The 22,540-nt window shown below is 52.4% G+C and overlaps 2 protein-coding genes across 2 annotated transcripts in view; one reads left to right on the forward strand and one right to left on the reverse strand.

Annotated features, from left to right (window-relative positions):
• The window catches only part of Slc9a1 (solute carrier family 9 member A1), a 56,899-nt gene extending 39,091 nt beyond the window's left edge, over positions 1 to 17,808 (forward strand). The window contains exons 2-12 of the mRNA XM_076863161.2: positions 4,530 to 4,990; positions 7,632 to 7,882; positions 9,150 to 9,367; positions 10,592 to 10,794; positions 12,919 to 13,008; positions 13,453 to 13,523; positions 13,647 to 13,820; positions 14,074 to 14,188; positions 14,371 to 14,472; positions 15,265 to 15,337; positions 16,071 to 17,808. Of these exons, the coding sequence (XP_076719276.1) occupies positions 4,530 to 4,990; positions 7,632 to 7,882; positions 9,150 to 9,367; positions 10,592 to 10,794; positions 12,919 to 13,008; positions 13,453 to 13,523; positions 13,647 to 13,820; positions 14,074 to 14,188; positions 14,371 to 14,472; positions 15,265 to 15,337; positions 16,071 to 16,408 (2,096 nt within the window). The 3' untranslated portion in view covers positions 16,409 to 17,808. The remainder of the gene's footprint in view (positions 1 to 4,529; positions 4,991 to 7,631; positions 7,883 to 9,149; positions 9,368 to 10,591; positions 10,795 to 12,918; positions 13,009 to 13,452; positions 13,524 to 13,646; positions 13,821 to 14,073; positions 14,189 to 14,370; positions 14,473 to 15,264; positions 15,338 to 16,070) is intronic.
• Positions 1 to 22,540, reverse strand: part of Wdtc1 (WD and tetratricopeptide repeats 1) — a 176,328-nt gene that overhangs the window by 148,076 nt on the left and 5,712 nt on the right. The window lies entirely within an intron of this gene.

Consider the following 22,540-nt stretch of genomic DNA (forward strand, 5'->3'; position numbering starts at 1 on the left):
GTCCAAGCAGATGAGGATGATCTGAGAGATGTAGATAAAACATTTTCCTGGTGAAGGGCAGAGCAGCTGCAGAGGTGCCAGGAACCCCTGCCAACCCAGGTTTGGCGATGTGTCTGCCAGTATGCCCGCGTGTGTGTGTGTTTTCAAACTACCACCTACATTGGATGGAATGAGAAACATTTCCTACCCAGCCTCTTCTCTTCAACGGGAGGCCAGCCTTGAACTTGACTAAGGATTTGTCCCAGAGCTGGGTGATGCTGAATTCCACACCTTCTCACCTCCTTGCTCTGGGAGGATAGAATGTCTGGAAGGAGGCCGTGTGGCTTTGGTGGATCACTGGACTTGGAACGTCACAGCTCTCATGGTGGAACTGGTCGTGTGACAACGGACAGGTCACTGACTCTCTTCGAGTCTCCATTTCTCTATCCACGTAATGGAGAATTAAATTAAATGAGGTCCGTTCCAGCTCTCGTGTCTCTGGATCTGATTCTAACTGCCTCTGCCCAGTCCCGATTCCATCCTGGTGATGTCACCATTGTCATGAGTTTGAGTGTTAGAGAAGTTTTGCCTCATTTCTTGGCCTCCTGGGATTTTGCCTCAATACTGGGCCTTTGTCAGGCTTTAGGGACCCCAGCTATTCTCTGTTGCCCCTTCACCATACCTGGAGTCAGCAAGCTTCCTGTGCTTTGAGGAGACTTTTCAAGGCATGCAGAGTGGGAAGATTGCTGGAATCAGGGCCTTGGGAGAAAGCATAGGACAGGCCCCCATGCGCTCCTCTCTTCTCAGAGCCTGAAGGAGCCTCCTCCTCCTGACGGGATCCACTCTCCCCAGCCCTGGAAGGCTTTCCAGTAATGTGCCGCCCATCACGGGCCAGGAGCCAAGAGTGGATCCAGACTTCCCCCGCCCCCTGGCCCTGGTCCTGCCCTAGGCCCAGAGCACTGATGAGGGCCCAGAGCTCCTACTGGTCACTGGGAGGCAGGACCAAACAGAGGAGGCTACTCCAGGAACAGGGCTCCAGCCCCAGTTCCCTGGGAACCGGCTTACACAGAAGAAAGTGCTATCTCCTGGTTGAGAGTCCTGGGAGCCAGTCCTGGGTGGCCTAGCAGGGAATGTCCTGCCTCCTCTCAGAGCTCCAGCTCCTCATCTGTCCCATGGGAATGCCAGCTGTCTATTTACCTGGGATGGCAGTCCCATGGCCTGGAACAACATGGCTATCCCCATGAGCTTCCTATGAGGTGCAGAGCCTGAGGAGCCGCTGCACTGTCCCAAGTGCCCAGCCCCGCCCAGTTCAGAAAGAATACTGGTGCTTCAGCAGAGGGCTAATTAGCGTCCAGCTCCAGGGCTGAGATACCGAAGCTGGGGTGGTGCTCCTCCCGCAGACATCAGGAAGCCACACTACCTCACGGAGCCCACTTCATCCTCTGCGAAATGGGGACAGTACCTACTCCACAGGCTGTTGTGAGAGCCAAGTGGGATGGCACTTGCCAAGCTCCCGGCACAGCGCTGGGTTGTAGGACGCCTCCAGGAACATGAGCATCCCTGTGTTTCTGCTCTTGGCTCCCTTTACACGCCTTCTCGGCCCCAGGCCGGAGCTGTGGGCTTCCTGCTCACTCTCTGGTATTTCCTAGGCCAGGAAAGCTCTGTGGATTGGACCTATGGATGGCCCAGGGGGTGAGAGGCATTTTCTGAGCTTTCTTTGCTAGGTGGAGTTAGAAGCTGTCATCTGCCTGTCCTGGGCTGTCTCTCCTCCTGAGGCAGCTGTAGGTTCCCCTTCTAGGGCTAAGCCTGGGAGACTTGAGGAGGGTCAGCTGGCTGGAGCAGGACTTCTGGCCTGGGAAAGCTGGTCTGTGGCCTGTGCCTGCAGGAACTACTCCCCTAAGCCCCATATCAGTCAGCTTTCTGTCATTATAATGAAATACCTGAGATAATCAACTTATAAAGAGAAAATGTTTGTTTTGACTCACAGTTTTGGAGGTTTTAGTCCATGATTGATTGGCCCTTGCTTTAGGCCTGTGACATCATGGCAGGAACACATGGCAGAGAAAAACCATTTCGATCACCAGCCAGGGAATAGAAAACAAGGAGAGGACTGGGGGTTCCACAGTCCCCTTCGGGGCAGACCCCCATGACCTAGGCTTCCTCTGGGCCCTACCTCTTAAAGATTTCTCCACCTCTCAATAGTGCACCTTTAAAACATGGGCCTTTGAGGGACATTTAAGATCCAACTGTAGCAACCCCCAGGCCTTCCTGTCTCCCCTCACGGGCAGCACATGTTGTGGGTAGGGTGCCATGATCCTCCACTACTTCTGCTGGGGCTCTCTGGCCTCAGTGGGTGCTGGGGTGAGAGGAACTGGGTGAATTGCATTGAAAGTTATGAGAGAAGAGAGTGCCAGGGAAAGACTCTCGCCCTGACCTGGGCAGCCAGGGTGGTCAGAGAACACTTTATGGCAGAGAAGTCACCAGCACATGGTGCCAGCCACACAGGAGGGGTGGAGGTGCAGGAATGGTGTCTAGAGAGAGGAAATAAACCCGGCAGAGGTCTGCAGGCAAAAGAGAATGTGGCTATTCGGGCCAATGACAAGGACTTCGGTGAGGCTGAAACGTAAGGTTGACAGTGGGGAGAAGGAAGGGGATCCAGGGCAAGACAGGTCAGCAGAGGCAGTGCTGAGCATTTGGGCTTTATCCTGTATAGCAAGACAGACTGGGACCAGCGTGACCTAGCCCTCCCCTGTGTATCAGCTGGCTGAACTCTGGTGTTATCAGTGGACTTGAAAGACTGGGGGACTTTCAACACAAAAGATGACTTTTGATTAGGTCTGTTTTGAAATGAAGAAAATGCACAAGGTAGTTTTGAGGTCCCCTCCCAACCTAGGATGGAGACATATCTTTTCCCAGCACATTCTGAGTGTCTCCTGGGAACTTGGCACCGTGCTGGGATGCTGGGCCTGGGTAGTGTTTTCAGTTGAGCCTTGACTTGTGGCTGTGTTAGCATTACCTGCTCAGTGACTGAGAGGAGCAGGGACTTCAATTCCCCGTCCTTCCCAAGGAACTCAGGGCAGTGAGAGCAGAGGCCTGGCTAGACAGGTTCTCTGGAATCATGTGGGTATGTCTCAGTCCTCTGAATTTTCAAATCAGCAGATATTTGTTCAACATCTACTGTGTCCTCAGTCCTGGGCAAATAATAATGAGCAGATAGGAAATCTGCCTGCTCAGAGGTTCCTGGCTATGAAGGGGAGGGAGTGAGCTTTCTCCTTGAGCACAGGGTCATACCCTCAGTTGACCAAGCGGACCCTGGGGGTTAGAGGACCCTACATGCAGATGGATGCCCAGGTCTTCTTCACCCACCACCCTACCCCAAAACAAAACAGTCAAATGAAACCAAATAACTCAGGGAATTTGGAGCTCTGGCCAAACCTGGCATTGAGAAAAAGGCCCTTTCTGGTGGGGATTTTTACTACCTCTGAGACCTGGGTTTGGACCCCAAGATGGACCACAAAAGAGTAGCATGTGCTGCCAGGACCAGCTTGGGGGAATGGTTGGTGGGTCCTAGGCAAAGGGACATATGGAATCTTCATGGGACAGAAGGCTTGGAGAGCTTGAATTTCAGAAATATAGTTTGATGGGAGCCTGGGGGTCGGACCTGGATTCCCTCTTGGTTCTGCTACTTATTTGCCCTGTGACTTTCAGCAAATCCCTTCTTCTTTTCTGAGCCTCAGCTTTCCCATCTTTAGAATGGGTAGGATTGGGCTTTAGAATAGTGACTCATAGATTAATCTCACAAGCTGAAACTAACCGATCCCTGCTGACTTCTTGGAGCCTGTCTCCAGCTGCCACCTGGCCTTCGTAGGAGAGCATGCCTGCCTCCTGCAAGGCTGGGATCGGAGCTCACTGCATGTGCTCTGTGGGTTTGCAGACCCCAGGCTGCAATGTCCCTGAGTTCCTTCCTGCACCAAAGTTCTTTGATTCTTCTGTGCTTTTTTTCTGTCTCCTATGTGCCACTTCACCCTCTATTGTTTGCCTTTGGCTTAAATATCTCCATGACAGAACTTGCCACCTTCCCTCAGACAGAATTGTTAGATTGCTATTCTTTGTGTGAAGCTCATGTCTGTCTGCCTCTCCGTCTGGAAAGATGCCGTGGGTTCAGGAGGAGTTTATGGCCTTAGATACAGGGCACCTTAGTAATCAATTTATTGTTACTGCCTTCTGGAGGCATGCAGAATTTCTGCTTTCTAATATTATATGACAGTGACAGAGAAAGCTTGGGAATATCCTCTGAGAAAAGCACTTTGAAAACATGGTCACTGCTTTTATACTGCAACCCTGTGAAGCTGGTATTGTCCCTTCCATCCTACAGGCCAGGAAGCCGAGGCTCAGAGTTAACAGAGCGGCCTTCTGAGACCAAGCCTGAGCACCTCTCGCCAGCTGCCCTCCTGGTCCCCAGCCGCCCTCCTGGTCCCCAGCCCTGTCCCCAACCTTCTGTTCTGGCTCCCCCGAAAGCCCACGGCCTCCCGTTCTCTCGCCCCCCGCAGGTTTCCATGTGATCCCCACCATCTCCAGCATCGTCCCAGAGAGCTGCCTGCTGATCGTGGTGGGGCTGCTGGTGGGGGGCCTGATCAAGGGCGTGGGCGAGACGCCCCCCTTCCTGCAGTCAGAGGTCTTCTTCCTCTTCCTGCTGCCGCCCATCATCCTGGATGCGGGCTACTTCCTGCCACTGCGGCAGTTCACAGAGAACCTGGGCACCATCCTGATCTTCGCCGTGGTGGGCACGCTGTGGAACGCCTTCTTCCTGGGCGGCCTCATGTACGCAGTGTGCCTGGTGGGCGGCGAGCAGATCAATAACATCGGCCTCCTCGACACCCTGCTCTTCGGCAGCATCATCTCAGCCGTGGACCCAGTGGCCGTGCTGGCCGTCTTCGAGGAGATCCACATCAATGAGCTGCTGCACATCCTTGTCTTCGGGGAATCCCTGCTCAATGACGCCGTCACTGTGGTGAGGGGGCCAGGGGCGCTGCACACAGGGCACAGGCCCCAATCCAGGTCCAGGAGCCTGTCCCTCTCCCGCCCACTAAAACCAATGCTAAAAACAGCCAAGTCACTTGGTGCTTGCTGTGCACCAGGCGCCATGCTGAGCACTTTGACAGGGATCCTCTCATTTCATCCTCAGGACAACCTGAGGAGAGCTGTACGTTCTCATTTTACAAAGGAAGAAACAGCCTCAAAGAAGTTAAATAGCTTGCTAGAATGTCATAGAACCAGTTTGTGCTTGAACCAGGTCTATCTCACTCCAGATTTCTTGCTTTATGAGGTCAACGTGCTCCCTCCTTATAGTTTGATGTGATCTTGGCTAAAGTGCTTGTCCTCCTTGTGCCTCAGGTTCCTCTTTATGGCCCATTTCATCTCCGAGGGGCCTTTCAGCTCTTACATAGGCTACTTAAGTTAGAATTTGTTATGTGCAGAGTTTTGGGTAGAGATTGTGGAAAAGGGCCAAACCTGCAGAAGATGATAAGTGAAATGGATTAGCCACTTGCTTGCTATGTGTCCTTAAGCAAGTGACACTACCTCTCTGGACCTCACCTTGGATAGAAGAAAAGTGATTTTCTCCCAGGGTATGGTGAGGAAAGGCACCCAACTCAGGAACTTCACACACCCTCCCAGCTAGTTTCCTCACACCCAGTTAGTTTCCTCAGGAAACAGGTATGTGTGTGCACACATTCATGATCCCCTCCTAAGCTGGACCCCTCAAAGGGGAACTGCTCATATAGGAAAACAAACACACACTCCCTGTGCCCCCAGCTTCTCAGGAAGCAACACCGCAGATGGTGATAGTAGAGGTCCAAGTGCTGCCTGTCTAGATGTGTGCTGCCTCTTCTGATCTGCACAGTAACTCCATGAGATTGGCACTATTATTATCCCAGTTTTTCTAGATGAAGAACCAGGCACTGAGAGGTCACATTCACTGATAAGTGATGCAGCCAGGGCTCATGTCTGCACAGTCTAGTGCAGAGCCCAAGCATGGAACTCTGCCCCTCTGCCTTTCTGTGTGCCACTGACAGTAGTACCAGACCAGCAAGGAGGACCTTGCCCTTTTTGTCTCGCCCCTTTGTTCCAGGTGGTAGACCATGAGGACCCTAGTCCCTGTAGACCCGTAGTCCCTGCAGGCCAGAAGTGAGCTAAGGTAGCCCAGGGTTAGGGTGCACCTGCTGACAAGCCTATCTGCTGCTGGTGCCCACCCTGTCTCCCAGACAGCAGTGGTCCAAGCAGCAAAAGACCTGGCCAGTACCCAACATCTGCCCTTCTTTCTCTGGGCATGAGTGTGAGTGTCCTGTTTCCCAAACAATAAGGCTGCTCCTGAGCTGCCCGGCATCAGATCTGTGCCCTTGTGCAGGTCACTCCCCATGTCCCACATCTCCTGCCTCCAGACACTGCGTAGGTGCTGAGGGCTTTAGAGAGTTCCCTCTCATGGATTCCCAGACCTTGTACCCCTTCCCACCAGGCCTGTAAACTCTCTAGCTGGTTCCTGGCAGAGCCATCTAGAACTGGTAGAACCGGGCTCATGTAGGCCTGGGAGCCTCAGTGCCAGCCCCTAGGAAAGTGAAACTTCAAAGCTGAACCTCCTGGGGTGGCATCAGCCTACAGCCATCAGGGAAGGAGTCCTGGGCCCAGTCCTGCGGCTCCTGGGCTGGGGCCCTCTGGCCTGTTGTTTCACCTCTGAGCCTCAAGTTTCATTCCTTGGCATGCCTCCTCAGAAGTTGTTGAGTATCCTCTAGGATAAAGACTGTTCAAAGGACTTTACAGTGTATGAAGTGCCATTTACACATCCAACAGTAGTGTTAGAGGCCATCTATTTCCCTGATGTCTTAGAGAATCTCCAATTCCACAGCATCTGAACCCGGGGAGCTTGTTCATAGAGATTTCTCAGCCTTGCCCAGAGTGTCCAAATCAGGTATGGCCTGGCCAGGCATCTATTCAGAGGTTGAGAAATCTATTCTGAGCCAGCACAGTGGCACATGCCTGTCATTCCAGCGACTCAGAAGGCTGAAGCCAGGAGGATCATCAGTTTGAGGCCACCCTTAGAAACTTAGCAAGATCCTGTCTCAATATAAAAAGGATATAATTGAGTATAAAGTACCCTTGGGTTCAATCCCCGCTGCTGAAAAGAAAAGAAATCCTGTTCCCTGCTTTGCCCTAAAAGGGACACTGAAATCCAGAGAGAAGTGTGATTTGTGCAAGGTCAAACAGTGAGGGAGAAGTAACCAGACCAGTGGCCACTAACACTGCCTGTGAACTGGCACTTCTCAGCACTTATCTTTACTAACTAACTAAATCCTTATGGCTGCCCATTTCAAGCTCATTTTATAGATGGGAAACTAAAGCACATGGAGATGGAGGGCTGGGCCTGTGCACACAGCAAGGGAGCAGCAGGGCCGTTTGATTGGCTCTGGCTCAGAACCAGCGTGGCATGCTGTGGGCCCCTCTGGCCCCTAGTCATGGTTGGCACTAGGGTTTCTCTGTTACCATGTGGCTTCTTGTGCCCATGGTCCACTCAAGGGATGGAATCACCCCGGGTGGACCCCCAGGGAGCCATGGGCCCACCCTGCTCTCCTGCCCACCAGCCTGCACGTCCTCCCCAGGTCCTGTATCACCTCTTTGAGGAGTTTGCCAACTATGACCACGTGGGCATTGTGGACATCGTCCTCGGCTTCCTGAGCTTCTTCGTGGTGGCCCTGGGCGGGGTGTTTGTGGGCGTGGTCTACGGGGTCATCGCAGCCTTCACCTCCCGATTCACCTCCCACATCCGGGTCATCGAGCCGCTCTTCGTCTTCCTCTACAGCTATATGGCCTACCTGTCAGCCGAGCTCTTCCACCTGTCCGGGATCATGGCGTGAGTCTGGGCACAGCAGGCTGTGAGCTTGATAGGCAAGGTCACCAGTGTGCAGGGTCATGAGGGAGCTCCCCAGGACTCGGCCTCCAACCTCCAGGCATGAGACACAAGCTCCAGGCTCCAGGACTGCTTGCTTGGTAGCCATTTAAATGACCAAGGTCATCAGAGGCTTCCTAGAAGAAGAGCACTTCTGTGGGCTCTGTGGGATTCAGGAAGCTGGAGAGGGCATTCCTGACTGGAAGTAGATGAGGCAGGAGCAGCCTGTGTTCCAGTTAACCCAGGGTTCAAGAACGCAGACCCGGGCTGCCCTCAGGAGCACTGAGCCCAAACTCCTGGAATGTCTCAGCCCTCCGCTTCCTCCCTGTCTTCAAAGAGAGTCCTATAGTTGGAGCTGGACACAGGCTCTCATGCACCCCTCCCCTCAGTGGCCCCAGTAAGGGGCTTACCAGGCCTGAGTGGTGGAGGTCCAGATGCCTCCATGTTGAAGGAGGGAACGAGCTGTGGAGAGGCAGTGAGGAGCAGAGGGGTTCCCTGGGAGAAAAGCAGAAGTAGTTGGTGGTGCCCGTCTGGAGTCTCAGCAACTCGGGAGCCTGAGGCAGGAGGAGCACAAGTTCCAGACCAACCTCAGCAACTTCGTGAGACACTAAGAATTTAGCATGACCTTGTCTCCAAACAAAAAAAGGGTTGGGGATGCAGATCCATAGTTAAGTGACCCTGGGTTCAAGCCCTGGTACAAAAAGAAAAGGAAATGCAGAGGCCTAGTTGAACAGGGAGATTCAGGGTGGTAGGGAGGAGGCCTGGGCAGCAGGAGCAGAGCCTACTATGGTTGCTGGGCTTGGAGGACTCCGGTTACTGCCTAGAACAAAGCTCCCTGTGGGGACCCCATGCATTGAGAGGAGGAGGACAGGTCACGATTGGGAGTTAACCCAAGATACCATGGAGTGTGTTGGTGACTCTTCTTGGGCAGAAGCAGCGTGGCCTTGGGGAGAAGGCGCAGGCTTTGGAGTTGGACAGACCCTAGTGTGCATCTCAGCCCTGCTGCTTGCCACAGCGTGACCGTGGGCAGGGGAGTCATATCCCTCACCTGAAAAATGCAAGAGTGTACCCAGCCCTGTGGGTTCATGCAGGGATTGAGTGAGAACAGCTGTGCAAGGCCTGGCCCTGACCGTTGCTGAGTAAACAGGCACCTATTCGTCCTGGTGCCCTAGGCCACAGAGGGCGCTGAGAAGGTGCGGCTCACCCTGAACCTGCTCTCCCCCAACCCTAGACTCATCGCCTCTGGAGTGGTGATGCGCCCCTATGTGGAGGCCAACATCTCCCACAAGTCCCACACCACCATTAAGTACTTCCTGAAGATGTGGAGCAGCGTCAGTGAGACCCTCATCTTCATCTTCCTCGGCGTCTCCACTGTGGCCGGCTCCCACCACTGGAACTGGACCTTCGTCATCAGCACCCTGCTCTTCTGCCTCATCGCCCGGGTGCTGGGTGAGGGATGGGCCCAGGCCATGGGAGGAATGAGTGTGTATGTGTGTGTGTGTGTTTGTGTGGTGTATCGTGTGGAGGGGCCAGGCCCTGGGGTTCAGTGGGGGGAGAGTGTGTTTGTGTGTGTGTGTGTGTGTGTGTGTGTGTGTGTTCGTTCATAGGGACTGAGCTGTGGGGGGTGTTGTGTGAAGGAGCTGGGCTGTGGTTTATGGGGTGTATGTGTTATTTTTATGTATATGTGTGTCAGTAGGGACTGGGCTGTGGTGGTGAGGTGCAGAGTGTGGAGGGTGTGTGTGTGTGTGTGTGTGTGTGTGTGTGTGTGTGTTGGAGGGGCTCCGGGTGGCTCCTGGCTTTTCCCATTCCTTTTCTTCAATGTCAGTGCCACAATGGGCCCAGGCTCACAGTGAGTGAATGACTCCTGGAAATAGAGTCACTGTGTGTCAGAGTGAGGGGTCTTTGAGACTCTGACTCTGAGCCTTTAGGTTTTCTAAGGAGGATCTGAGGCCCTCAGACCCAGGTCTGTGAGTCTGGGCCAAGTGTTGGGTCATCACAGCATGAATGTCATAAGAACTTGCAGAGCTGTCTGCTGCTCCCCAGCCTTGCACTGCCAGACCCAGGTCACCTGTGGGGACCAGGCCTTGAATTCTTGGGTTCCACTCCCATGGGCCAAATGTGCCTTACCTCTGTGGCTAGGCCCTCTCTGGACCTCACTTACCTCCCTTGGGAGGTTGGGGCTGTGTGCCTGAGCCTGGCTGGGTGTTGCATTGACTTGGGTTCTGTTTTAAATCCCTGTTGTTCCTGATCTTCATTCTCCAGGAATTCTAGTTCTATGGACTGAGGTTAGACCCCGTCTGCATTTTAAAATAATACTTTATTATGGTCAAATACATAGAAAAGTAAGGAGAATCGGATAATGATTCCCACTGTGCCCTTCATACTTAACAAGTATCAACTTGTGACGAGCCTTGTTTCATCTTTTCCCTCTCCTGCTTCTGACCTCCAGTCACTGGAGGCCTCTCTGTTGTCTCCAAACCACACCCAGCTGGAAATCCCCTGAAGGATCCAGCTCTTGGATTGGGGGATTTGGAGCGGCCTGGGCTGAGGGACCCAGGAAATGAGTGGGCTGGGTGGCTTAGTAGTAGAGGCTTCCTGGGTAAGCACTGAAGTCCCTGGTGCAGGGCCAGGGGGTGCTGGGGACACCCTGACCCCTCTCCCCTTCCCTGGCAGGCGTGCTGGGCCTGACCTGGTTCATCAACAAATTCCGCATCGTGAAGCTAACCCCCAAGGACCAGTTCATCATTGCCTACGGAGGCCTGCGAGGGGCCATTGCCTTCTCCCTGGGTTACCTCCTGGACAAGAAGCACTTCCCCATGTGTGACCTGTTCCTCACTGCCATCATCACCGTCATCTTCTTCACCGTCTTTGTGCAGGTACTGAGCAGGCCCAGCCTTGGGGACCCAGACTTTCCTCTGGGAAGAGGAAAGTGTGTTACTCAACATGGGGCCACGGGTTCCAGTCTAGGCTTCAACATTAACTTGCCGTGTGGCCTTGGGCAAGCCACTGCCCTTTTGGGCCTTAGTTTCCTCAGTTGCAAGGTGAAAACTGACACTGAGTCATTGAGAAGTGACTAATCAGAATGTAAGGTGTACAGAGAGCTGCCTCCTGCACTGAGGGACTCGAAGGGGTGGGGGTCAAGTCAGCAGGCCCAGGTTGGATTCTACTCTCAGCCCATCGCCAGCCTTCAGCGAGTTAGCATCTTGGAATCTTAGTTTCTGCAGCTATAAAGTGGGAAAAGCAGCATAGCACAGGCAACTGGAGGAAGCCTGGAGTCAACTCTGGTTCTGCTGCTGTGGGACCCTGGGAAAGACCCTCCCCACTTGTGATGTGAAGGGTCTAGGCTAGATGTTCCCCAAGAATCCTTCCATTGTGCTGGTTAGGGTTTCTTTCCTTCTTTCCTTTCTTTCCTTCTTTTCTTTTCTTTCTTTTTTTTTTTTTTTTTTTTTTTTTTGTACTGGGCCCTTTTTATTATTTATTCAGAGACAGGTTCTCACTAAGTTGCTTAGGGTCTTTCAAAATTGCTGAGTCTGGCTTTGAACTTGCAATCCTCCTGTCTCAGCCTGCAGAGCTGCTGGGATTACAGGCAGGCCCCACTGTGCCCAACCTGTTAGGGGTTTCTGTATACTTCAGTGACAGTCCCCAGGAAGCCCAGCCTGGGATAGTGCACATTGCTTCATAACTCTTGAGTGGCCTTGGGCAGGTGAGATGCTGTCTGGGCTTCCATTTCTTTCTCATCCCTCCTGTCTTTCCCGGACACTGATCTTTGAAGTTCTAGATGGGACACATCTCTGTCTTCTCAAGAGAAAAAATTACAGGGGAAACCAGGGGCTGGGTATATTTTCTGTCCTTTAAAAAGCAAGAGGGGCTGGTGTGGTGTTACATGTCTATAACCCCAGTTACTTGGGAAGCTGAGGCAGGAGGATCCTAGGTGCCAGGCCAGTCTGGGTAACTTAACAAGAACCTGCCTCAAAATAAAAAGGGGTGGAAAGGGGTGGGTTGTAACTCAGAGGTAGAGCGCTTGCCTGTCCCAGAGTTCAAACTCCAGTACCAAATACACACACACACACACACACACACACACACACACACAGAGGCAAGAGGGTTGCCTCTTTTGTGCTCTTACCCTGCTTCTATCACTAAAGTATTGTTTCACCTTGACTTTGTAGTTGTACATGCTAATGGTGTTCTAAGCCCATTTTCACTGAAGGCCACATTGGGGTGAAGACCCTTCTTGGAGCCATCCTGCTGGAGTTGTTATTTTGTTTTTTAGATCTTTTCTTAGTTGTAGATGGAAGCAATCTCTCTCTCTCTCTCTCCTCTCTCTCTTCTCTCTCTCTCCTCTCTCTGTCTCCGAACCCAGAGCTTCACACGTGCTAGGCAAGCACTTTGCCATGAGCCACAGTCCCAGCCCCCTGCTGGAGTTTTCTTGGCTATATTGCTTCAGTAGGACCTTGGGAAGTTGCTTATTCTCTTTTGAGCCTCAGTTTCTTTATTTGTAAAATGGAGGCAGGGGAAGGATTGTTGTCCTCTTAGGCTATTATAGGTATGGAAGAGCTAATGCTTAGGAGACATAGTCACCAGGCAAGTGTGCAATGCAGATAGCCACTGCTATTATCTCTAGGTCCTCCCAGTAGCCTGTGAGGGTGGCAGAGCACAGCCAGTTCCCCTTGTCTGCCATCCCTCACTCCTTGGGTTGCAGAGCAAGTCTGGTGGAGCCCACATTTGAACCCATGCCCCAGCTAGATGACCAGTCATTTGGCTGTGGGCTGCCAGACCTCTGACTATGTCTCCTGGAAGCAGCAGGCCTCAAGCACCCGCCTTTATCTAAGTGCTGGGGTGGAGGTGGGAAATCCTAACACCCTGTGTCCTGGGAGACTGAGGACCTACTTCAGAGCAGAGGCATCCTTATCTCAGGGAGACTGGGGGAGGTGGGATGCTCCACAGCCCCCTGCCAGGATATCAGAACTGGAGTGTGTGATACCCACCTGCCTCCCTAGGGCATGACCATTCGGCCCCTGGTAGATCTGTTGGCTGTGAAGAAAAAGCAAGAAACGAAGCGCTCCATTAATGAAGAGATTCACACACAGGTACCAGAAGCTGGGGCTGGACTCTGGGTTGCAGGAGGAAGCTCAAGGAGCTGGGGAGCAACTAAGCCTCCACTGCCCTCACCTCTTCCTCCCTTATCCCAGTACTGGAGTGATCCAGCAGCCCTTGGGGCTACCTGTCAGAGTTCAGCCATAGGGAAAGTGTGGTGTGAGTGGCTGGAAGCCATCTCTGCCTCTAGTTGAAACCTACTGTAGGTGTTGGGTTCAGGTGGATCCAGGAAGGGGCTCGACAGACTCCAGGAGTAAGGGTTTGCAGTAGATACCCAGGCCACTGGACTTCAGGATGTGGGTGGTGGTTGCCACCTCCTGGCTGCTCCTGGAACTACAGGCTGTGCTAAGCAGGGTGGAAAGTGGGGGCCTGGTCAGAGGTCTGGGTAGGGAAGTAGCCCAGTAGTAAGGCTTGACCTGGCCCTGGGCCCATTTCAGTTCCTGGACCACCTTCTGACAGGCATCGAGGACATCTGTGGCCACTACGGCCACCACCACTGGAAGGACAAGTAGGTGACAGACTTTGGTGGGTGGGGGAGGGGCGGGAAGGGGCAAGCAAGGGTCTCCCAGGGCCTGGGCATCTCCCCATGCCCAAGAGCTGGCTTCATCCATCTCCCTCCTCCTCCCATCAGGCTCAACCGATTTAATAAGAAGTATGTGAAGAAGTGTCTGATCGCTGGTGAGCGCTCCAAGGAGCCCCAGCTCATTGCCTTCTACCACAAGATGGAGATGAAACAGGCCATTGAGCTGGTGGAAAGTGGGGGCATGGGCAAGATCCCCTCTGCTGTCTCCACCGTCTCCATGCAGTGAGTGCCAATGGCTCATCTGGGCATTGTCTATACCCACACACTGACCTATCTTGCCCAGCCTGGGGCAACCAACTGGTGGGAGTGGTGCTCTGTTGCCTGTCAGGGAGGGTGTGAGATCTTCTGGGCCTCACCAAGAGCCTGAGACTTTGGCCACCCACCCAGGCCATCCCCAGCATGATCTGCTTCTGGCCCAGCCCAGTAGAATCTAGGGTCACAAAATGGGGTCCTCATGTATGCTCTGTTGTCCCAGGAACATCCACCCCAAGTCCCTGCCTACTGAGCGCATCCTGCCAGCATTGTCCAAGGACAAGGAGGAGGAGATTCGCAAAATCCTGAGGAACAACCTGCAGAAGACCAGGCAGCGGGTGAAGGCCTACCCCAGCCGGGAAGCCCAGCCCTGTGGTCTCCTCTGCAGCCTTCCCCTGCATGTGCCTTGGCACCCTCTCCAGAGTTTCCGCCCAGCCTCCTGCACTGTCCTGCATGTAGCCAAAGCCTCCCTAACCCCAGACATCCAGGGGGCCTCCCCTAACATCAGTTCCTCCTACAGCTGCGGTCCTACAACAGACACACATTGGTAGCTGACCCCTATGAGGAGGCCTGGAACCAGATGCTGCTCCGGAGACAGAAGGCCCGGCAGCTGGAGCAGAAGGTATGAACCCGATGAAACTGGCCCCACTGCCTCCCTCAGGGAGTCTGGGTTCTTCCTGTACCCACAATGCTAGTGTTTCACCAGATCCCTCCAAAGAAATATTCCTATTCTAGAAACTAAGAGGAGTTTGAGGGGGTTTGTTACTGGTGTCAGGGTTTGAGCTTTATCCCAGGGGAGTGATATGTGGAGGGCATAAGGGTGGCCTGAGTTAGGGCCATGGCAGGAGAGAGAGAGAGGAGTGGGTAGGTTTAAAGGACACTAAAGAAGCCAGTGCAGTGGTGCACACCTGTAGTCCCAGCAACTCTGGAGGCTGAGGCAGGAGGATCATAAGTTCAAGACCAGCCTCAGCAATTTAGCAAGACTGCCTCAAAATAAAAGGGCTGGGGGTGTAGCTCAGTAGTAAAGTCCCCCTGGGTTCAATCCCCAGTCCCCTGCTTTGGGGGGGGGAAAAAAAGGATACTGAGGAAGTACAACTAATAAGACTTGGTCACCAGTTGGAGGTGGAGCCAAAGTTCAGTTGTGACATGTCAAATTTAAGATGCCTGGGAGCCAGCCAGGGCCCAGGTGTTCCCTTTCAAGTTGGCTTTTTGGTCTGGAACCTCAGGGGCAAGAGTATTTAAGGCTTCCCAGGGGGATCACCTAGGGGAATAGGCCCCCAAGAGCCCCCAGAGTGCCAATGTAGGTCCTAGTGCAAGCTCAGGAAGGAGCCTTATGAGGAACCACCAGCCTCAGGTGCCATCCGGCTCCCTCCTGCCCAGCTGCCCAGCTTACCCTGACTGCTCTCTTTGTCAGATCAACAACTATCTGACGGTGCCGGCCCACAAGCTGGACTCGCCCACCATGTCACGGGCCCGCATCGGCTCAGGTAAGGGCCTAGAGAGAGGCCTTCAGCTGGTCGCTTTGCACTATCACCTCCTGATGCTGAGGTTCCAGCAGGAACAGGCATCTGGGAGCCAGTTGGGAGGAGAGGCTTCCTCCTCGCTGACCTCGCCTCTTTCCAAGCCATCAGCTATATCTACCTCAGGCGGGGCTGGGGGTGGGCGGAGCAGGCAGGATGGCCCTACTTTTATTCATAAACACAAAGATGCTCCAGGGGCCACTCACAATGAGGACTGTGACAAGAGCTGGAGCCTTGAGCCCACGTGGCGGAAGAGGGCAGAACTCTTTATAGGCCTAGGCATCTGGGACGGGCTATGACTTGGGAGGGAGGCTTAATTCTTGGCCTGTGGAGAAACACCTATGGGAGACCCTGATCTAAAAGAACAGTCTGAGGGAAGAGAAGCTGGGGATGGAACTGTCAATCATCCTGTATAGAGTTCTGAGGCAACAGGATGGCTGCACTCATGGGGGCTCTGGGGGTTACTAACTCAGGCTGGGGGAGCCCTTCTTGCAGTGCAGCACATGCTGGGCAGGGCAGAGGGGAAGACCAGAGTGCCAATGTGGGTCCCAGTGCAAGCACAGGAAAGCGCCTCATGAGGAACCACCAGCCTCAGGTGCCATCCGGCTCTCTCCTGCCCAGCTGCCCAGCTTACCCTGACTGTTCTCTGTCAAATCAGCAACTCTCTGACGGTGCCTTGTATCTTGCTCTTGGTTCCCAGACCCACTAGCCTACGAGCCAAAGGCCGACTTGCCTGTCATCACCATCGACCCTGCCTCCCCACAGTCTCCTGAGTCTGTGGACCTGGTGAATGAAGAGCTGAAGGGCAAGATCTTGGGGCTGAACCGGGATCCAGCAAGGTTGACTGAGGAGGATGAGGATGAAGACGGGGTCATTATGATGCGGACCAAAGAGCCTTCATCCCCAGGCACTGATGATGTCTTCACCCCTGGGCCAAGTGACAGCCCCAACTCCCAGAGGATACAGCGCTGCCTTAGTGACCCAGGCCCCCACCCTGAGCCTGGGGAGGGGGAGCCCTTCATCCCCAAGGGGCAGTAGCACCAGGGCCAGGGGCAGCGCCCATCCCACAGACTCTCCCACCAGAGCAGGGCTGGGGGAGCTGAGGGCTCCCCTCACCCTTCCTGACCTGGATTGGCCTTGCCCCTTCCCCCGCCGCATGGCAGCTGGGCCCACAGCCCCCACAGCAGCACGGCTTCCCCCTGCCTCCTGGGAAGCGTCCCCCTCCCATTGGAACTGTCTTCCCAATCATTTGGCAGAACTGCTGGGTGGCGAGGCAGGCCCCATCCCTTCTCCAGATCCAGGCTCCCCCATACCCAGACCAGGACCATAAGGCCAGTAGTCTCCCAGGCCACAAGGCTCCTCTCTCCACTGCATCACCCTCCTTCAGACAAATCTTCATTTCTAACCAAAGAGCCTCTGGCTCCACTGTGGTTCTACCCAGGAAAGGAAGGAGCTGAGGCCTCCCTTGCCCTTGGCCAGGCCCTCCTTTATCAGGAGATGCCAGGGGCACAGACATGTGGCTGGGGGAGGGATCAACAGTCCCACCCTACTCCTGCCAGCCATGTCACCCTGGCCTGCCACCTGAACTGTCCTCACTCGGAACTGCAGGCTGGGGGAAGGTCTGAGCTTCTCTGACTGGAGCTGAGGCACTTTGGGGTCATCTGATGGGGACCATTAGGCTTTCTGGGGCTGCTGCCTAGGGAGGAACTGTCTAGGATTTCAGAAAGTGCTGCCATTTTTTGTTGTTTGTTCACACTTCCACACACCATTCTATTTGCACAGAGGTACTCCTCTTTTTAGAGCATCTGAAAACCCCTGGACAGTCAGGGATCTGCCCCTTTCACTCCTCCTCCTATTCCAGAGAGTTCCCCCTCATATTCCCATGTCTCTCCCGCACTCCCCAAACCTGTCTCCTGCCTGCTGGGCTCTTGACTCTCAACAAGGTTCTGATTTTAGATGTGGCCCCAACCATGACCCTATCATGATTTTCACAGGCGTGGGGCCTCCTGGTGCCTGTCTTGCTCTTGGCCTGTCCCCAGAAACCTCTCCTTCATATGTCCACCCAGCTTGCTGTGAAGTCCAGCCTGGGGAGGTCTCCCCTGAAGTTCTCCCACTTGGTTGGGGCAGCTGGGATAGACAGAGTCCTGGGCCCCCAGAGGCCTTTGCTCACAGGCACATACTCCCTACTCCCCACTGCCACCATGGCTGGGCCCAGGTCTATGAGTGTCTGCACTCCCACTGGGCACTCCCTCCCCCAGGATCGTGCAATAGTCAGAGCACCCTCTCCCAGGGGACAGGGCCATGGGTGCTCGGGCCATCTGTCCATCTCCTCTCCATGCAAGTGCTGTCTGGGGCAGGAGTCACCATGCAAAATGACACCGACAACCATGTACAAAGCCACCACAGCTGCTGCAGCTCTGCCGCCTGTATAGAGGAAACTGAACCTTTTTCATATTCTAATAAATCAATGTGAGTTTTTGATAAGAGTCCAGGGCTGCTTCCTGGGGGTGAGGGATTTCAGGAGAGAGGAGGACCTAAGGTACTTGGCTCAAAGGCTGGCACAGAAGTGCTTAGCCACCATCAGCTGCTGGTGTGGTCATTTCTATGCACCAGGCACCAGAGATACAGCAGCATGAGCAAGATGTGCTTGCCCTTGGGCGGCCTCGGCCTAGCATAGAGGAGCAGCGCTCATCAACATTGACACAGCCATGGAAATCCCAGTCGTGTGGCATGAATAAAAGGCTGGGGAGGGGTGGATGAAGAGGACTCTCCCGATTATGTGACATCCTAGAAGATTGATGCAGGCACCAATGTAACCAGGTGGAGAAGGTCTTGGGGAGGTTCCAATTATTCTAATTGAGAGCTGCATATGCAATAGCTGAGGTCTGGGAAATGCTCATGCGGCTGGGTCAGAGTAACAGCAGAGGAAGGATAGACCCTGTAGTCCTTGGTTATGGCCTAGTCCTTAAACTAGGAAAGTCACTGAAGCCCTGTGTTCTTACCTGTGAAATGGGGACAGTGACCCCTGGATGACATGTGCTCAGGTGCACGTAAATAGCTCAGCCAAGGATGGATTCCTGAGGTGCATTTATAAGGACTGACCACCAGAGGGCAGTGGGGCCTTGGCCCACACCCCAGATCCCCTTAAGACCTGAGCTATCCACAAAAGATGGTGACCCAGCCTGGAGCAGGAGCTAGTGTAACTTACAAAAGTCCAAAGTATGCAGTGCCAAAAGAACTGTAGAGAGGGACCACACTGCATTTTTGTACTGATGTCCTAGCAGGAAATGGATGGCACACTCAAAGGGTGTGGGCAGGATTATGGGAATCTACCAGGGATGGGACCCAGTGGGGTTCCCTATAGGAAACTGTGACAACCCCTAGAGATGAAAAGGCAAGAGGAGGAACTGAAATTCTGGAAGGAGTGGGAGGTGTGCCCAGCTAGAACTGTGGCTGCAGGGAGCAGAACACAGCCCCTGCCAGAGGGGACCAGGGAGCACCTGTTCTGACTTCTTTGCTCCTCATGGTGCCCCCATTGGCCAAATCCAATGGAAAATAGGAGAGAAGGGCAACTGAGTGAATGAATTTGGATGGGAAACAGGACATCCAAGCAGAGTCTTCCCTGTGTCCCTCAACATCGACCCTTGTCCCTTGAGTAAAAAAAAACTTCAGTTCCTGTTGCTTTATTGTTACAGAATTTCTGTTTAACATAAAAAAAAAAGTTTTAGAAATCAATTGATGTACAACATTGTGAATGTACTAAATGCAACTTAACTATTCACTTTAAAGCAGTTGATTTTATATAAATTTCACTTCAATTTTTCTTTAATGGAAGGAAGAAAAAAGACCCTCACCACCAAGAGGGGAAACAAAAATTTTCACCACCATCATATCTTGTCATCTTTCAGTCATACTCACTTGGAGACTAAAAATATTAGTTGTCAGCATGGCTCTTTAGAACAACAGAGGCACAAATAACAACAGACAATTGTAATGGCTCCCATTTTGGTAGTTGGTCTCGGGGCCTAAGACAATAGTCCCAACATCCTGCTACCCGCTTCCTTGTCCCTCTTACCAGCACTGTGGCTGGCTGCAATTTTTATCTACTGGGGTATCCAAAACCTTTTTTGGTGGGGCAAGGGCCCCACATATGCTTGGCAAAATCCCCAGCCCTGTCCTAAAGCTTTGTTCCTACATAGCTGAGCTTCTTACAGCTCTGATATCAATTGAGCTGCCAAGTTTCCCACTAACATCATTATTAGAGGCTTCTGGTGAATCTCCTGAATCCAGTCATAGTCTTCTTGTCCCCTCTCCCTGCCGGATTATGTAGCAGGAACTTGATTTCCTTCCAGTAATCCAAACTAAACACCCTATTTGGTGCAGTTGATTTGCCTCTTGGCCTTTTGATGAAGCAACTGGCCAAGCTCACTCCCAACTTGAACCATATTTGTGTTCCCTGGAAGCACCCCATATTTGGCATTAAGGACTCCAGACCCTCTGAACCACAAATCGAGGGGATAAAAAGCAAAAACCCCCTCCAGTAAATGAGTTGGAATGATAGAAGGGACACTCCTGTATCCACCCCTGGGTCCCTGGGCCTATCATCTGATCTGTGGGAGGGGAAGCCATACCCTGGCTGCTGACTTAAAGGATGTGCTGCCTCCATCATCAACCCAGCCTCACAGCCTGCTGCCCCCCCAACTGGTGCCCTAACCCTGCTATGCACCACTGTGCCCAGCAACAGGGCACATCGTTCAGGGTTCATCGTAAGACCAGTGCAGTCTGTGGCTGAGACCGTTGCTGGACGTCCTTCATCATAAAATGAAGGTAGGCGCGGGCAGTGTGTGGGATGGCAGAGTGATGAATGAGACGTGCTATGGAATCCAGAAGGGAGGGTGCTGGCAGAAGCACCGAGGCGGGAAGGCAAGTCCAGATTGGGAACACACATTTATTACCACGAAGTAATGCATAACGACTCCTTCATGAAGGAGGGGAAGGCATTAGTTTTCCGCCTCCTCATAGGTGGCTGGCTGTTCCCTCTAGGCCCGTGATTCTCAGTTGTTTTGATCTTAGGAACCCTTCACACTCAGAAATTATTGAGGCTCCTAAGGTGTTTTGTGGGTCTCTATGTATCAATTATGCTGGATTAGAACTTAAAGTCAAGTTTAAAATAGTAATTTATTTAAATGAATAAACAGGTTAATATGATAAATATAACATTTTTCATGAAAAATAACTTTCAAAACAAGAATGATGAGGGACATTATTTGACAGAGTCTGGCTTAATGGCAAATAATAAAATTCTTTATTCTTCAGCATTTCATCTGTATATGCTCTGTAGCCTCTGGAAGAGTATATATATATATTCATATACATATATACACATACACATATATGTTTATATATATGTAAAGATTCATATAATTGAATAAAGATTCATATAATTTGCACTGGAATTTGAACTTAGGGACACTTTTTTTTTATATTTATTTTTCAGTTTTTGGTGGACACAACATCTTTATTTTTTTTATTTTTATGTGGTGCTGAGGATCGAACCCAGCGCCCCGCTCATGCCAGGCGAACAGGTTACCTCTTGAGCCACATCCCCAGCCCAAGGGACACGTTTTTCACTAAACTATATCCCCAGTCCTTTAGAAGTTGCTGAGAGTTTCTAAATTGCTGAGGTTGGCCTCCAACTTGTGATCCTCCTGCCTCAGCTTCCAGGGTCCCTGGGATTACACATGTGTGCCATTGCACACTTTTACTATACAATTTTTCTTTTTTTTGTATCAGGGATTGAATTCAGGGGCACTCACCTACTGAGCCACATCCCAGCCCCCCCCTTTTTTTGGCATTTTATTTAGAGACAGGGTCTCACTGAGTTGCTTAGCACCTCGCTGTTGCTGAGGCTGGCTTTGAACTCGCAATCCTCCTGCCTCAGCCTCCTGAGCTGCTATGATTACAGGCATGCACCCCTGTGCCTGGCCTACTATATACTCTTGAAAGAATGGCAGTGAAAAAGGCAAATGATGTCTTACTATATATGAAATTAGAATTGATTTCACAGAACTGAAGAGACTTGGGAAACTCAGGGAAGAGAGTACCTTACAGGAAACTTAGTCTGGCCTTTTGCTGTTGACAACTGGGACACAATATTGCCCGCTTGCCAGGTCAGATGAGGGAAATGCATTGAGTCTCTGTGTGTTATCACTGCTGTCAAATGAGCCCAACCTTGGAAGTCAGATGTCTGAACTGGTCTTATTGGTCTAAAATCAAGGTGCCAGCAAGTCTGCATTCCTTTCTGGAGGCTCTAGTGGAGATCTGTTTTCCTGCCCTTTCCTGCTTCCAGAGGGGCCCCGCCATCTCTAAAGTCAACTGTGACTGGTCAAGTGTTCACCTCACATTTCTCTCACACTGGCTCATCTGTTTCCTTCTTCCTAATTTTAAAACCTTTCGATTACATTGGGTTCACTCAGATAATTCAGGCTTATCTCCCTATCTCTTAAGTCAGCTGATTAGCAACCTTAATTCCATCCGCCACCTGAGTTCACACTTCGTCATACAGCATGTAATATATTGGCAGGTTCCAAGGATTAGAGTATGGACATTTGGTAGGAAAGCTCTTATTCTACCTACCATGCCATGCATAGCCTCTGTTCCTGCCACCATGGCTTCTGTGAAGTGGGCTCATTGAGGAAGAACCAGGGTAGCCAGGGAAAGAAGTTGACCTCTTTGTGCAGGATAGATCGTCTTGTCCATCCAATTACAGAGAGCCTCCCCCATGTACGATGGATGCCCTCTCAGAGCATCCAGTAGGTTAAAAATAGCTCCACCACTTACGCCTGTGTCAAGCAGTCCCTCCATGACCTCCCCCAGCACCTCCTCCTCATCAATCTCAGCCTTGTGGCTTTCAAGCCCCTGACCAGCCAGCTAAGTTGTTAGCCACTGCTCATAAATCAGTGCAGATCTGTACTTTGGATGGTCTCTCCTTCTACATGAAGTGGGTCATCCACATGGTCAGCGATCTGCCACCAGGAAGCTCTCCCCTCAATCCCGTCCTTCAGGGACATCCCGAGTGTGCCTGTGAGGCAGCGGCTGTCTGCTAGCTTGCCATGCAGACTCATTTGGAAATCTTGTCTATGCTTTGCCTTTGTGCTAACAGGTCATAGC

This window comes from Callospermophilus lateralis, chromosome 7, assembly GCF_048772815.1.
Source record: "Callospermophilus lateralis isolate mCalLat2 chromosome 7, mCalLat2.hap1, whole genome shotgun sequence".
In the NCBI taxonomy this organism is placed as follows: domain Eukaryota; kingdom Metazoa; phylum Chordata; class Mammalia; order Rodentia; family Sciuridae; genus Callospermophilus; species Callospermophilus lateralis.